The following is a 17,095-nucleotide window of genomic DNA, read 5'->3' as shown; positions in this document are numbered from 1 at the left end:
CATAGCTGCTGTAAGTTCAAGAGTACAGCAACCTGGGAGTCAACATTATATATATGTCCCATTTGTGGTTGGACATTCAGCAGCCATTTCTTCTCAGTATTTTTTTTACCACTGCAAAAGGAAGCTTCTCTGACCACAACACTGTGGGCATAAACATAAATTATTTAGAAGACAATTAATGAGTCACATCTTGTCCATTTAACAAAACAACAGCAGTAGTTTCTGCACTAAGTCTTATGACCCCCTTAACCAAGGACTTTTGATTAATTTTACAGTATGAGATGTGAGTTCCCTCCTGTAGAGTAGGCTCCAAACCTAATCAGGAAACTATTGGTTACCCCATAATAGACTTGCTGTTGTACTAGTGAGCTCATCTTGCACGGCCAGTCAGTGTTGTTACACACAGGGTAAATAGCTGAATAAGACTATTGATTATAGTTTTCCCCTAGCAGCCTGCATTACATTTTCTGCACTAGGAGGAATAGTTAGCAGAGAGGAAGGTCACAGCTCAGTTTCAGTTTGATTTCTGTATGCTCTGTGACCAGGGCATATGGTATCTTCAGCAATAAAGTTTTATCATCTAAATCTGGTGGGCAACCACCAGTAGCGACGATTGCCTGTGCTATTTTAGGGACTGAAGGCACCTTCCTGATCAGCAACTCAAATGGAAGTAGCTCACACCCTTGGCACTGGGATTTTCATTTAATAACCTATGACTTCTGAAAGGAACTTGGTCTACCCACACAAGGTACCACTATTTACAGTAAGCTTTTAAAGAAACTGATTAGAACACTATTTTACAGCATGACTGTATGGTGTCACATGACCACTGGAAATATATGAATGATGGATCCAATTTTTCCTCACCAGCGTAGCTGCTTTTCATGTTAACTATTCTGAGAAATATGTGGTTAATAGTTCATTGTAGTGTTGTTTCCTTGATTGCTCATGATATTGAACATCTTTTCATGAGATTATGTCATATATTTATATTCTTCAGTAAAATATATTTTTAAATATATTTTTATCTGTTTTGGCCAGGTTCTAATTGGGTTATTTGCTATTTTATTGTTGAGTTACAGCAATTTAAAAAATATAGACACTAACCCTTTGTTGCATATGGTTCGCAAATATTTTCTCCTAGTTTCTACTTTGTCTTATCTTCTTCACATGGTTTACTTTTGGGATTAAGTCCAACAACTTTTACTTAGTTCTATATTTGGAAGTTTTTCTTAGTTTTAAAACATGAAATATAATTCATATATCAGTGCTGTTACTCTATTAAAGCATAATTCATCAATGTTAAGTGCCTTTAGGGTGTTGTACATCTATTGCTATCATCTAGCTCAAGGACTGTTTTTGCCATCCTAGATAGAAACCCTGTTACCCATGTCCAGTAGTAGTTTCCCTCTAGATCCTGGCAACTGTGAATCTGCTTTCTGTCTCTCCAAGTTGCCAGTTCTGGAATTTCTTCTATATAGGCATGACTTCTGGTCATGGGAGACAGAGCCCAAAGGAAGAAAGGTTTGAGGTACCAGAGCTCATCAGGTAACTCTGATGTTACCTGTAAGATTCCATGTAGATACAATTATTGTATACAATTATCTAAAATATTTATTCTGATTAGTCATCCAATCTTACAGAGATTTTTTAGATAATTGCTATGCATAGCATACCTGGCATCAGGTTTTCTAATACCCCCATTTTTTTTGTATATGTTAAATTCTCATTTGGGTTTGAATTGTGTTCTGTGACCGATGATGCTGAGCAGTACATCATTTTAAACAACTGCTCTCAATTTAAAGGGCTATTCAAATTTATAGACATTTTGTTTGGTTTGAATAGCTTGTTCACTCTCTTATTGTTAAGAATTTCAACCCAAGAATCTCCAAAAGACCCTTTTCTTACAGATCCAACAAGAGTAATGACTAAGTTCCTAGCTTATCATTTTGAATGCAGTCCTGCTGTGTGTGTGTGTTGTGTATACTTGGTTTCTTCTGCTCAGCACAGTGTTCCTGTTTTGTGTAGCAGTAGTTTGCTCCACTTTATTGCTATGTAGTAGTACATTGTATTAATAGATCACATTTTTAGTGAACTCTAGAAATGATCCCTTAGAAGTTTTGTTTTGTTTTGGTGCAGGGATTGAACCCAGGGCTTTGAGCATGCTGGGAAGTGCTCTACCACTGACCTGTATCTCCAGCTCACAATTTTATGTACCTCCAGTTTATCTGTTCTGTGGAATAAATTGTTTTCAGCCCTTAGTTATTATGAATAGGATTGCTGTGTGCATTTTGGTGTGCTGTTGGGTTGACTTACCTTATTTCCTTGAATATCTTTAATCATGATAATTTCAATTTTATAAATTGTCTGTTAAATTTATTCTTCACCCTGTTCACTACATCCTATATTAGTAAGCTCTTCAAATTTAAGCCATTAAGCCAAATTTGCTTTATGATCCAAGTGATTTTTGGATTATAAACATAGGTTTGACAAAATATTCGGGAATATTTATTCTATTATTGTTTTGGACAAAATAGATGTGCTGTGTGACCCTCAGTGCATGGAATCTTTTTGGAATGTTCTATTCCTTAAAAGGCTGATGTTTGACTCTATCCCCCAAAGTCTTTGGTGGAAGGATAACTGCAGGTTTCCCATTCCTAGAACTTGGAAAATCACCTCCATCATGATCAGAGCTGGTATCATGTCTCATCCATTTCAGCCTAATTTGCTTGGCCCTCTTTACAGCTTACAAAGAAAGGACCCTTGGCAGCATTTGTTACAATGATTCAATCTGTGTATATGCATATATTGTGGTATCCGTATGGTTGGTAGTCTCTTTTGAAATGGAATTACATACTCTTAGTTACAATTGATAGTGGGCATTAGTTATTTTTAGTCAGCTTATATGCTATAATTTGGAACCTTCCTCCAATGATAAAGAGTTATTTTTCCTACAAAACTGTCATAGATGACATTTGTAGATATCTGAATGGTAATGTCATAAAAACATTTTTAGTATTTTTTTATTATATCATCTTTAAAAATTATGGTTAGTCAGTATATTTTCAATTGAAATGATATCTCAGTATTCCATTTGATCATATTTTGAAGTGTTTAAGACATATAGTTTAATATATATTTCCCTCCTTATCCAACCATGGAAAAAAGATATCAAGCATTATTTACATACAATTAATTCAGTATGACTCCCTATTTTATTTTAAGTGGCCTTTTCTATGTTTAAAATATAAAAATTTTCCTGTTTTTCTTTCTGTCCTCAAAATTCCACTGTGGGTGATACCGTTTTTGATGATAACAGCTTTATCAGGTACGGCTCCTCAGCATCATGTTGCAGTTCATGGATGTGCTGTTGAACTTCCTGAGGGCAACCTTTCACCTTGACTCTTCTGTGTTTATTTGATCAGTGTTTATGAGTGTCATGAATGTTACCAGGCTTTGAGGTTTAAGGAGATCTTTTAATCTAAAGAAATTTGCCAAAATTTTTTGTTATTTGTGCTTTGAAGTGAAACTTCCTTCAAAAATTTAGTTGTGTGTCTCTGCTTTCTGCATCATTGATTTGTATGTAATTGTTTTTCCTGTTTACATTTGTTTGTATACATATCTGTGTTGTTCTTAATGTTGTGTGTTTAAAAGTGGAAACATATTTACTACTGCGTGCGTTCCTAACTCTGATCTGTCTCCTTCCCAGGCTTTTATCAAGCTGTGTTCTGTGAAATACATTAATTCAAGATACTCACGAGAGTGGCACAAAAAGTTTTATCAAATCAGTTTAGTATATCACATCGCTTAGAGATTAGCCAGACACATTAGCACGTAAAGATTCTGGTTTTCCCACTAAATAAATTGTCCATCTTTATTTATCTCAGCATCTTCCATAATTGTTTGAGTGTAAAACACTTTGTAATATGTAGGCTGTGCTGGGCATGCTGATGTGGAAAATGCAACAAAAATTATGAATAAGGTTTTCTTTAAAGCTTTTTAAAACATCAAATAAAATTGACTGCATCTGATTAACTTTTCAAAATTTAAAGCATTTAGATAACTGAGTGTATTTTCTTGTAGAAATTACATTTTTAAGTACAGTGTTGATGTTTTTTTCCCTGAGAAATTACTTTTTAGTACTTTGGAATCTTTAAAGAGAATGTGTCAGCTAGTGGTGGCGGCGGTGCATGCCTTTAATCCCAGCACTTGGGAGGCAGCAGCAGGCAAATCTCTGTGAGTTTGAGGCCAGCCTGGTCTACAAAGTGAGTTCCAGGACAGCCAGGGTTATTATACAGAGAAACCCTGTCTCTCCCCTGCCCCCCAAAAAAAGGAGAGAGAGAGAGAGAGAATCTGTAAGACTATAAAAATTGTGCCTTATTTTTGTTCTTGGAAAAGATTTCTGTGTTTTGTTTATGCTATTGTCATTAATTGCTAAACTATTTATCTTCCATATGAATTTATTTAAAAGGTATGTTTACTGTTTCAGATAGCATGACACAGGAGAGGAGACCTCCCAAACTTGCCTTTATGTCAAGAGGTGTTGGTGACAAAGGTTCATCTAGTCATAATAAACCAAAGGTTACAGGTATGGATGCCATTCTAGGTAGTTTACATGATAATCTGATTTTCTTAGATGTTAAATAAGCTATATGCTATTATGCATGTGTATGTATATACATATAATTTGTTCAGACATTTTATGTAAACTAAAACTTTATATACATGATTATGAGTGAGTATGAAGAAGCCATCAAAATGACTACCCCATGGGTTGTGGGGGCAGTTTTTCATTGTGGATAAGAGAGAGAATAGCTGGTAGTGGCACATGCTCTTAAACCCAGCACTGAGTTCGAGGCCCAGCCTGGTTTACAAAGCAAGTTCCAGGACAGCCAAGGCTATACAAAGAAACCCTGTATAGAGAGAGAGAGGGAGGGAGGGAGGGAGAGAAAGAGAAAGGGGGAGGGAGGGAGAGAGAGAATGAACATTCAGGGGCATCTGAAAGAGTCCAGAGTAGAGAGAAAGAGAAGCAGACTGGGCATGACCAGGGCTGTCTGCAAGAATAATGAGAGTAGTGGGGGCAGGGGAAATGTTGCCTTTATGTGGAGAGCAGTGGGTAGCTGGGGGCAGGGACGTCCATGAGCTGGAGGGAGTTTAGGGTCCGGGACGAGGTGAGAAGAGCTAGGATGCTAGCATGGGCTGTGAATGTGTAACAGGTACTTGTGACAGTGAGGGAGCCAGGAGGCCAGCATGGGCTTTGGTATTCTACTAGACACTATAGATAACCATTTGTCTCTTCTGCCAGAGATTAGGGAAATGGCTCCTTTTGGTAGAGAGGAACTGGCATCACAAGTTCCTAAGGAGTGCTGGCTTTTATCTAACCACCAAAAATCCTCCTATAGTCCAAGACTGCCTTTTGGAGTTGGGAAAATTAAGAGTTTCCTTTGGACCTAATACTAGGGACATGGAGACATGGAGATTCCTGAGACTTGCTAGCTATTACTAGCCAGCCAGTCTGCCTGTCTTAATTGGCAAATTTCAGGCCAACAGAGACTCTCTTCAAGAGAGAGAAAGAGAGAGAGAGAGAGATCACACACACAGAAAAGATACCATAAGATCACTACTCTCAGATATAAAAAAAAAAAAAAAAGCTATAGATTTCTTGTTTGTGGATGAGGGTCTTAATACGTTTCCTATGCTGACTTTAAACTTCTGAACTCAGGTAATGGTCCTCTGTCTTAGCTTTCTGAGTAGCTGGCTACAGGAGTTACCACATAAGGTATGAGTTAAGCTATGAGGTGCAGAGCTTTTTGCTTTAAATTGAAAAACAATTGGCTTCAGTATGAGTTGTGGAATTCCTACTAATCACCAATGAGGTGTGTCTTTGTAGTTAATAAAGAGACAGAGAAGTGTCTATATCTGTTTGTGATGCAGGTATAATTTCTTATTTACCAATCACCCTATAAACCAATGGTTCTCAACCTTCAAAATGCTGTGACCCTTTAATACAGTTCCTCATGTTATGGTGACCCCCAACCATCGTTGCTCCTTCATAACTGTAATTTTGCTATTGCTATGAATCATAATGTAAATATCTGATATGCGGGATGTCTGATATGTGACTCCCAAAGGGGTTGCTGCCTATAGGTTGAGAAACACTGTTATAACCTATGAGATGTGGAAACTAACAGAAGGAGAGTTATGTGTTCTCTACATCTACCATGGGAAAGTTTCTGGAGAGAAATGCATTTTTATTTAGCATTTTTTTGTTGTTTGCTTGTTTTTTTGTTTTTTTTTTTCCAAGACAAGGTTACTCTGTGTAGCTTTGGTGCCTATACTAGATCTTGCTCTGTAGATCAGGCTGGCCTCGAACTCACAGAGATCCGCCTGGCTCTGCCTCCTGAGTGCTGGGATTAAAGGCATGTGCCACCACTGCCTGGCCTTTTATTTAGCATTTTAGAAGTCAACTTGCATAACATCTAGTTATCAAGACCCACATAATTATTCTCCGGTATAATTTGTCTTACAATAAATCTAATTTGTGAGGACTTATGGTACTTCATTTTTTCAGACTTGTGGAATTTAAGAAATTTTATTCTTTATTTTTCACTATGAATGACACTTTATTCACTTATTTTCTTTACAACTGAAACTCTGGGAATTCCAAATTAACACTCTTGCCTGTGAGCTTCTTATATACACCAGAAAAAGTTTCGACTATATTCCACTTATTCTGCCAAGCTTTGTCTAAATGAACCGTCAGGAGCTGGCTGCTATCCATTCCCAGGGATCCTCTTACCTGCAGTTTCACTTGGGACGATCAAGTCCTCAAGGATGGCGTCTGAGCACTGCTGTGTCAGGGTGCAGCTTCTGGGCATTTTTGCTGATTTTTTTGTAGAACTTTTCTGAGTTGGCTTGGGCAGAATCCTCCTCTGAGCAATGAAGATTGCATGTTTCCCACTAAACTTTTTCTCTAATTCATGTACTAGCCAGACTTGAATTTTCTGAAAAGATTTCAGCTGAGGAACTGGTACTAAAAATATGATGGCTTAATGACCACCGTCAGCTTCAATTTCCTTGACTGTGGTAATATTGAATTCCCTAACTGCACCTTGAGATCTGAGTTCATCTCCAGCTTGAGCAGTGCATGAGAGATGCCAGACTTGAAGTCATCTGGCTTCCCACCTTTGGGCTTCACAGTCTTGGCTTGAGCTGAACATGCCATCTCCTGAGGGGAGGCGGGAGGTGGGGGTGGGGGGACGGGGGACTACCACTGGTCACCTGGGTCACTGGCTGAATTGCTGGGGCCATTGACAGACACAGGCTAGATATTCCACTGCATCCCCACCCAGGGCACAGGGCCTGCTGCTCCAGAGGTCCCCCAAGAGTCTGTTCCCTGAAACTGCAAAAAACTAGAAATTTTATTAATAAAATTCTAAGATGTTTATGTAGTAAATCTGTAATGTTGGGGATCAAAGTCAACAGAACCTTATACATGGCTAGGCAAGTACTTTACTACTCAGGTATTGAGGTATTGCTCCAGACACTGAGGTACTCCCTTTTTTTTTTTTTGGTGCTGGGATCAAATTTAGCACCTTACACAAACTAACCCAGGACTTTACTACTGAGCCACACACACACCCTAAACCTGAATTTTTTTTAACTTAATTTGTTTGTGAGTTTGTATTATAGCATTTGAAGATTATGAAGGGGAATTATAATCATGAGTCACTTAATAATGGGATGCGTTCTGAGAAGTGCATCATTAGGCAGTTGTGTTTTCTGTGACCATCATAGAATGCACTTCACAAACCTTGGTAAAAGAACTTTGTGCAAATCGGGGCTCTGTAACACTGCTGCATGTTTGTTCTTATGTTGACTGAAATGTCCTTATATGACAGGGGTTCTCATCATGTGAGTTGTGACCCCTGAATGACCCTTTTACTGGTGTTGCTTAAGACCATTAGAAAACACAGATATTTACATTACAATTCATAATAGTAGCAAAATTACAATTATGAAGTAGCAATAAAAATAACTTTATGGTTGGGAGTCACAACAGTATGAGGAACTGTATTAAAGGGTCATAGCATTAAAGGTTGAGAACCACTGTTATATGGTATGACGTCCAGCTGCACTCAACTATAGTTGCAGATATAGGTTAAATTTGTGAGCTAGTAGTTTCATCAAATGAAAATAGAGGAGGTGTCATTGAGAAATAGACTACATGGAATGATTTCTTTTTTTTTCCCCCCAAGTCCGAGTTTCTCTGCATAGTCCTTGGTGTCCTTGCTTAGTAGACCAGGCTGGCTTTGAACTCAGATCTGCCTGTCTCTGCTTCCTAAGTGCTGGGATTAAAGGCATGCATTACCACTGCCCACCAGAATGGTTTCTTAGAGATTTAATATAAAAATGACCAGGCTTTAACTTGCTCCTGCTCTCTTCTGTGTTGACTACTAAACTTTTAAAACTGAAGACAACAATACAATATGTATGTATATGAGTTGTTTGAGCAGTTGGTATACCATATGCATATTAATTTATTTATAAAATGCCTTCTTATAACATACTGGCTTTTTAAAAAAGGAATTTTTCTTGTTCCATAGGATCTACCTCAGACCCTGGAAGTAGAAGCAGATCTGAATTATTTTATAACTTAAATGGGTCATCTGTTGATTCACAACAACAATCCAAATCCAAAAATCCATGGTACATTGATGAAGGTAATCTATAATTTTAGTCTTCTTTACAATGATTCCCTCTGTTTAATATGTAAGGAAAAGGCTTTTTCATCAATATTTGTAATTTTTGGAAACTATGAATAGATCATTGCTAATATGCCAATATTGCTGAACTAAATAGTAAACATAGTTTCAACTACACTGCTGTTAGGGTTGAGTCTACATTTGAAATGTGTTAGTAGTCTGGTTTTCTTTCTTTCTTTCTTTCTTTCTTTCTTTCTTTCTTTCTTTCTTTCTTTCTCTCTCTCTCTCTCTCTCTCTCTCTCTCTCTCTCTCTCTCTCTCTCTCTCTCTCTCTCTCTCTCTCTTTCTTTTTTTCTCCGAGACAGGGTTTCTCTGTATAATAGTCCTGGCTGTCCTGGAACTTGCTCTATAGACCAGGCTGGCCTCAAACTCACAGAGATCCACCTGCCTCTGCCTCCTGAGTGCTGGAATTAAAAATGTGCCACTACGCCCAGCAGTCTGTTCTTATCTCTTAATACATCTGCTTAGGATCAAAGGTTTCTCGAAATGAAGTGACTCATTTAAAGACTTTCCTATCTTACTTCCTTTAAAATATACCACCTTTCCTTGTTTCTTAGACATATTTTCCTCTCATGTATTCATTTCCTTCATCTGTTCAGCAAATAGTTATTGAGACATTCTCAGGTTACTGCGACAGAATAAAATAGATACAGCCCTTGCCCTGGTTGAAGTTGTAGTCGAATTGTTAAGATAGACAGTCATCAGACACAGCTATGTAGCATTGCAGGCCTGATGAGTGCAGTGACAGGCCTTGGTGCTAGAGAGGTCGCAGGGCAGTCAGGTCTCTTCATGTTGTTATAAAACAACTTGTGGAAGAGAGGGTTCATTTCATCTCCTGCTTCTAGGTGACATTGCATCACTGAAGTATGTCAGGGCCGGAACTCAAGGCAGGAACCTGGAGGTAGGATCTGAAGCAGAAGCCATAGAGGAACGCTGCTTATTAGCTTGTTCCTAATCCTTGTTAATTTGCTTTATTATACAACTCAGGACCACCTGCCTGGGGTGGCACTGCCCACAGTGGGCTGGGCCCTCCAACATTAATCATTAATCAAGAAAATGCTCTACAGGCTTACCTGTAGGCTGTAATGTGATGGAGTAATTGTCTCTGTTGAGGTGCTTCTTCCCAAATGACTCTGCTTTGTGTCAGGTTGACAAAAAACTAACTAGGACACCAGGGAAACGGTGCAACAAGAGGAATGTCAAATGCTAAACCGTGGAAATAGCATATATAAGGACCTCTGAGAAGAATGGAGCCTAGTAGACTAGAAAGATCCAAAGGATGAAGGGAACAGCCAACCGGGTCAGACTATATGCAGCCTATTTATAACCCTCTGAAAGGAAGTGGAGAGCCACTGAACAAATTTTAGTAAAGAGTGCCATAACAAGGTTTGCCTTTTGGAAATGGCATTCTGGTATAGGCAGACAGTAGACTGAAGTGAATGTAATAAGTGGATACCACTGAAGGCTGTTATAGGACCCAGTAACTGATTATAATTTCTGAGATAAGACTTGGGGGAAGAGATAGAAGTAAATTGATATAAAGGGATATTGAGAGTTGAACTGAAAAGAGTTATAGGTAGATTGAATGCAATAGTTGTAGAAGAAAGACATACTAGTGGTGACCCTTGGTTTTCTGGATCATGTACTTAGGTGGCAGGAAGTAGGTGATGAATTTGATTTTGAACATCTTTCATTAGAGGGTCCCTTAAAGCTTCCCAGAAGTGAATCATTAAGTAGATAGTTGAATGTATAGGTTTATAGCATGGAAGAGAAGTAAGAGCTAGAGAAATACATTTGTAGGTTGTCTTTACACAAGAGGATTCAAGTTCTTTGAATAACAGTGAGAGGGGGCAGGGATCAAAATGTTGAAGGACTTAATGGCTGGAATTGGAGGAAGATAGGTTGTTAATGGAGTCTAAGGAAGAGTAACATTGGGGCTTTGGGGAAAACCAAGAGACTGTTGGGTCAAGAGTGCTTTGAGTAAGTAGACAGCAGTCTTGAATTGTCTGAGAGGGCATGTGAAGTGAAGCCCACGTACAGCTCATCTGATCCAGCCTCTGGAAGTGACTGACCCCAGTCACTTCTGTCACGGGATAATTCATCAGAGGATTGATTGGGGTGAGCTGAGTATATGGAGCAAAGCAATTGAGATAGGACAAGAAGCTTGAGTTTCTTCCTTGTGTGTGTGTATGTGTGTCTGTCTGTCTCTCCCCACTTTCTTCCCCTTTGTGCATATAATCAATTGCCTGGAAATCCTTCTAGCTCCTCCAGTTTAATGTTGTGGCTGACTGCTGTTCACCTCTTAAACTGAAGCTTTTTCCCCCTGTGCTCACCCACTCTCTTAGGTTAGTAGGTTAAATGTCCTTGAAGTGGTTTTGGTTACTTGCCTGTCTTTTCTATAAGTTCCTAGTGCTTCTACAGTGCTTGGTATTCAGTAGATTCAGTAAACTAAATGAAGACATGGATTTGTAGTATTGTAAGTCTCTATGATGACTACTTACCACATCGATTCAGTTATAGGCTAAAACACACAGTAAAAATCTGCAGTTGCATGACATAGGTTACATATATCCTTACACAGAAAGTGACTCGGGTGGTATTCTCCACATCTGATTCCTGCACTGAGTGAGGTAGGTTCTATGAGCATAGGCAGCATGGCCATCTCTCTCAAGAATTCACCCATGCTCACAGTAGGACGTGTGTCTAAATGGCATTCCTTTAGGTGGGCCTGTCTCCTGGTGGGTTACTTTGGTTAGGAGTGGTCTATACTACCAACTCTCAGCTCTCTAACTTCTGGAGAGTGCCTAGTAGTACTTTGGCCTCTCCAGGTACTGCTGGTCTCTGGATGTGCACGGGGACCATCCAGGATGATGTAAACAAGAGTGATCATGCCCTGTCATTCCAAGCAGCTTCACAGATGCTTTCCAAGATGCTGATTGATTCCTAAGACAAAGGAGCTAATGGAGATAATCTAGACAGTGTTGATTCTTCCAATTTATGCTGTAACTTCATCTCTCTTTTTATTAGTACAAATTCCGTATTGTACTAGTATCTTAGTTACTGTTCTATGCTGTGAAGAGACACCATGACCAAGGCAGCTTTTAAAAGAAAGCATTTAACTGGGGCTTACTTGTGCTTTTAGAGGGTTAGTCCATAATCATCATGGTGGGAAACAGTCATGACACTGGAACAGTAGCTGAGACTGTTACATCCTAATCTGTAGGCAGCAGACAGAGAAAACGAGACTGGGGCTGGTATGGGCTTTTGAAACCTCAAAGCCCACCCACAGTGACACCCAAAGTGACACACCTTTTCCAGTAAGGCCACACCTCCTAACCCTTGTCCTTCTCAAACAATTGCACTCCATGGTGACTAAGCATTCAAATATATGAACCTGTGGGGACCATTCTCATTCAAACTACCACAACTAGAATATTCATAACTTCTTGATATACTAGAATCTGATGTATTGTTCAGTAACTTTGTGAAATAATATTTGTCTTAAAAGACTTACATGGAAAACTGGATATGATGGTTCACGCTTATAATTTCAGCATTTGGGAAGTAGAGGAGTTCAAGGATAGCCTTGACTATATAGGAATTTGGAGGATAGTCTAAGCTACATAGTACCCTGTTTCAAATAAAAAAAAAATCATTTTCTTCCAGCTATTTATTTATTTTTTAATGTATATGGATGCTTTGTCTGCATGTACATCTGCACACTAGAAGAGGGTATCAGATGGTTGTGAACTACCATATGTTTACTGGGAGTTGAACTCAGTACCTTCAGAAGAACAATGAGTGCTCTTAACCACCGAGCCATCTCTCCAGCCCCTCTCTTTCATTCTCTTCTCCACTCTCTTCCGCACTATTCCTTGAGCCTTAAGGAGGTGTATAAATGTCCTGTTTAAGGCCGAATACGCAGCAGTTGTGTACTCTAAGTGTGGTAGGTATCCACCAGCCTGCACTCACCTCTGCTCACTACAAAGAGAAGATTCTTGGACAAAGGATGAGAGTACATCTAAGACCCATAGCTTTTGAAATGACATCTCATGTTGGTTTGGGTATTCACTTAACCTGTTTACTAGTAAGGGCAAGGATCTTCTCATTGGTTTATTGGTTATTCGAGTTTCTTCTGTGAATTACCTTTTCATATCTTTTATCCCCCACCCCATTTATTGAAGTTATCTCCTTTGGCTCAAGGCCACTCTCAGCTACAGCCAGCCCCTTTTCATGAACAGGTTCTTAATTTTAACCAGCTATTTGTCAAATGCTATTTGTCATTTCCTCTTACGGGTTTACATCTAATTACTCTCTTCCTTGAAGTCATAAAGAACATTGTTCTATATTGTATTCTAGACACATTTGCCAGTCACATTTTTTTATGCTATCTGCATCTGACTTTTGCAGAGTATGAATAAGATTCTGGTTTATTGGTCTGTTGTTATTGTTTGGTTTTGCTTTGCCATGCTAGGACCTGAACTTAGGGCCTCACACTTGCCCTGAAAGCTCCTAGTATATTCCTAGTCCCAGATTAATTTTTTTTTAATTTAATGTGTATTTGTGCTTGCACTTGTGTGAGTTCATGTGTACCCCATGTATGCAGGAGCCCACAGAGGCTAGAGGAAGGAATCAGATCCACTGGAACTGAAGTGACAGGCAATTGTGAGCTGCCATTTGAGTGCTAGGAACCAAACACAGGTGTCTGAAAGACCTGTCAGCTCTCTCAACTGCTGAGCCATCTCTCCAGCCCCTAATGTTTTTAAACATATGTCTTATTGATTACCTCAACACTATTAAAAAGGTTATTCTTTCCGCTGAGAAGCAGTGTCTGCCTGCCAGCTGCATTAGTCATAACTTTTGGCTGTTTTCTTTACTGGAAGTTTGTTTTCTTGAGTTATTTCTTGGTTTTATTTTGACTTAAGCTTTTTAATTCTTTTTTTCCCCTCTTTCATTAATCTTTGTTCTCTTTTTGTTTTGTCTTTCTGATATACCAAGTTATATGTGAGTTAATTAATACCTAGCTTTTTATTTTTTTCTAAAATAAGCTGTCAGTAATTTTCTTTTAAAAACATTACTTACCTGTATTCCACAAATGTTCTTTATTCTTTGATTTCTTTTCTCTCTCTTTTCCTTCTCTTTCTTCTTTCTTTCTTTCTTTCTTTCTTTCTTTCTTTCTTTCTTTCTTTCTTTCTTTCTTTCTTTCTTTCTTTCTTTCTTTCTTTTCTTTCCCTCTCTCTCTCTCTCTCTCTCTCTCTCTCTCTCTCTCTCTCTCTCTCTCTCTTCCTTCCTTCTTCCCTCCCCTCCCCTCCCTTCCCCTCCCTTCCCCTCCCCTCCCCTCCCCTCCCTTCCCCTCCCTTCCCCTCCCCTCCCCTCCCCTCCCCTCCCTTTCCCCTCCCCTCCCCTCCCTTCCCCTCCCCTCCTCTCCCCTCCCCTCCCCTCCCCTCCCCTCCCTTTATGGTTTTTCAAGACAGGGTTTCCCTGTGTAGCTTTGGAGCCTATCCTGGAACTCAGTCTGTAGACCAGGCTGGCCTTGAACTCACAGGCTGCCTCTGCCTCCCCAGTACTGGGATTAAAGGTGTATGCCACCACACCCGGTGTCTTTTTTCTTTATTTTTAAAACTTATTTTTTCTTTGATCCATGAGTTATTTAGAATTGTTACTTAACTTTTTATATATGTTCATATTAATTTCTAACTTAATCATATTATGGACAAAGAATATAACATATGTGATACTGAGCAGGCATAGATGAGCAATTGGGTGCCAGATTACTGAGACAAACGTTTGGAGGTAAAGAAGAGAAACAAGAACATTATTCAGAGCCATTGTGTTTACAGTGTTGTGAACAGACTTGCAGAGGGGTCATGTGGTCAGTTAGACTAGAGCTTTGGATTATTTTTAGAGACGCAGGCATATTTAGTGTTCTTGAACAACTTTTTCTAATTAAGGACAATTTTTCATAGTTGCAGAAGACCCTGCAAAGTCACTTACAGAGCTGTCTCCAGACTTTGGACATTCATCATCTCCACCGCAACCTCCTTCCATGAACTCCTTATCCAGCGAGAACAGATTTCACTCTTTACCCTTCAGCCTGACAAAGATGCCCAATACCAATGGCAGCATTGCTCACAGCCCACTGTCATTGTCAGTACAGTCTGTGATGGGGGAGCTGAACAGCACACCTGTCCAGGAGAGCCCACCCTTGCCCATCTCTTCTGGTAATGCACACGGTCTGGAGGTGGGCTCGCTAGCTGAAGTGAAAGAGAACCCCCCGTTCTATGGGGTTATCCGTTGGATTGGCCAGCCTCCAGGGCTGAGTGACGTGCTAGCTGGACTGGAACTGGTAATTTATTTTGATCTAAAATCTACAACTTTTTTTCATGAGGTTTTGTCTAGGTTTTCCCCCTATTAGATAATTTTTGGGAAATCATTTTATTTGTCAAAAAAAGAGAAAAAAAAAGCCAGTAGTAGAGGAAACATTTTCTACAGTGTTGCTTGGCTTTACCCTTTGCATTCCTCAGGCTTCTGGCCCCCTTATTCCTCATGTGTGTCTGTGATCAAGGAATAGACTGATGTTGAGGCTGCACTATTTAGCCTCCATGTACAAACAGAGGCAGCAAAGAAAGCATTCTGTCACCAGCTTTCTCTGCATTCCTTAGCCTCCTCCCGTGGCAGTCATATTTGGAGGTCTTTGGGAGAGGGGAAGGTTTATCTTTGAATATCAGAAAAGCATATTGTGTGATATTTCATAAGCAGGAGGGGGAACTTGAATAAACAGCTATTACCTAAATATGGTTTTCAATTTTTTTCAATTGTTTTCTTGCTGTTGAGGAACTAGATAATTTACCTACTCCTGCCCCTTGATTTTAATACTTCTGAAATGGCTCAGGGCAAGTCAGTAAACAGGGAAGTTCTAAGTGCCTATTTTGAAAGGAAATGCATTAAGTACTTCCCGGTGAGCTGAAGAATTGTTTTCTTAAACCACTAGCTGAGGGCCAGTTAGTCAGTCCCTTTTGCTCTTCTGTGCAGTACAGATTTGAAAAAGGAATTCAGAGAAAGTGAAAACTCCATAGTTCTTCTCTGCTTTATTTGCGAGGTGCCATGTAACACATACCAAAGCCTTTCTTTTTCAGGAAGATGAGTGTGCAGGCTGTACTGATGGAACTTTCAGGGGCACGCGCTACTTCACCTGTGCCCTGAAGAAGGCGCTGTTCGTGAAACTGAAGAGCTGCAGACCCGACTCTAGGTTTGCGTCCTTGCAGCCTGTTCCTAATCAGATTGAAAGGTGTAATTCTTTAGGTATTTGGATACTTTTAATTTATTTACCTATCTGGAATGACTGTTCATGATGCCTTTCAGTATCTGAGGGTGACAGTGTTGAAATGATTCACTTGCCAATGAATGTCAGGTTTCTAAGTTGGTAAAGATTGTTACTTGGTACATAAGAAAGTTGTCCTAAGAGGAGATACGTTGAAGTCAGGAAAAGTGTTTAGGATCTAAAGAGTGAAAAGTAGTGGTTTGCTTTTTCTTCTCTTCTATTGATTATGGACATTTAATTTTTGGCAGTATCGGTGGTAGAAATGAAATGTGGCCCTTTTAGCATTACTTCCCCCTCGCCATCTTTTTAAAATACTTCATTCAGGATATCCTATGAAGAAATCTGATACATTCTGGGAATGTAGTCAGCTTGACAGATGGAGGACTATTCTTCTCAGTACTTGTCACTAGCTTGCTGATGCTGGCCTTTACCAGTTCTTAGCAATAGTGGAGTCATGCAAGAGAAAATAGAGAAACCATCTTTATGAAAGACATTTTTCTAAATGTTGAAAAGTGCTTTGGTAGCCGGGCGGTGGTGGCGCACGCCTTTAATCCCAGCACTCGGGAGGCAGAGCCAGGCGGATCTCTGTGAGTTCGAGGCCAGCCTGGGCTACCAAGTGAGCTCCAGGAAAGGCGCAAAGCTACGCAGAGAAACCCTGTCTCGAAAAACCAAAAAAAAAAAAAAAAAAAAAAAAAAAAAAAAAAAAAAAAAAAAAAAAAAAAAGAAAAGTGCTTTGGAAATTTTGTTTTCTTTTTATGCTTGAAAATGAAACATTTTGGACAAGTAACAAAATATTTATTTGATGGGTACTTAATTGACTTAGTTTTCTAAATTCTGTATGAAGGGAGTGATGTTGAAAGTGAATAATAGCCTTTTTATAAGCCTAGATAAATGGCAGTTAACTAAAGTAAAAAAAAAATTGCAGAGGACACCAAAATATACTTTAAATGATACATATATGTACATGTATATGAATATATAATATCATGGTTTAAAATAATTATTTTCAT

At 39.2% G+C, this 17,095-nt stretch overlaps 1 protein-coding gene and 1 pseudogene across 6 annotated transcripts in view; one reads left to right on the top strand and one right to left on the bottom strand.

The window, feature by feature from the left end:
• Cyld (CYLD lysine 63 deubiquitinase) overlaps nucleotides 1-17,095 on the top strand; it is a 53,127-nt gene that overhangs the window by 19,532 nt on the left and 16,500 nt on the right. For 4 of the 6 annotated variants that reach the window (XM_076571733.1, XM_076571737.1, XM_042277342.2 and 1 more), the window contains exons 5-8: nucleotides 4,490-4,588; nucleotides 8,607-8,723; nucleotides 14,731-15,110; nucleotides 15,901-16,066. In XM_076571733.1, the coding sequence (XP_076427848.1) occupies nucleotides 4,490-4,588; nucleotides 8,607-8,723; nucleotides 14,731-15,110; nucleotides 15,901-16,066 (762 nt within the window). The remainder of the gene's footprint in view (nucleotides 1-4,489; nucleotides 4,589-8,606; nucleotides 8,724-14,730; nucleotides 15,111-15,900; nucleotides 16,067-17,095) is intronic. The other 2 variants (XM_076571734.1, XM_076571735.1) reach the window with 1 other exon arrangement.
• LOC102915729 (small ribosomal subunit protein eS7 pseudogene) lies at nucleotides 6,641-7,225 on the bottom strand (annotated as a pseudogene).

This window comes from Peromyscus maniculatus, chromosome 5 (assembly GCF_049852395.1).
Source record: "Peromyscus maniculatus bairdii isolate BWxNUB_F1_BW_parent chromosome 5, HU_Pman_BW_mat_3.1, whole genome shotgun sequence".
Lineage (NCBI taxonomy): Eukaryota > Metazoa > Chordata > Mammalia > Rodentia > Cricetidae > Peromyscus > Peromyscus maniculatus.
The sequence above is the reverse complement of the archived record's forward strand: the minus strand, read 5'-3'. Positions and strand labels throughout refer to the sequence as shown.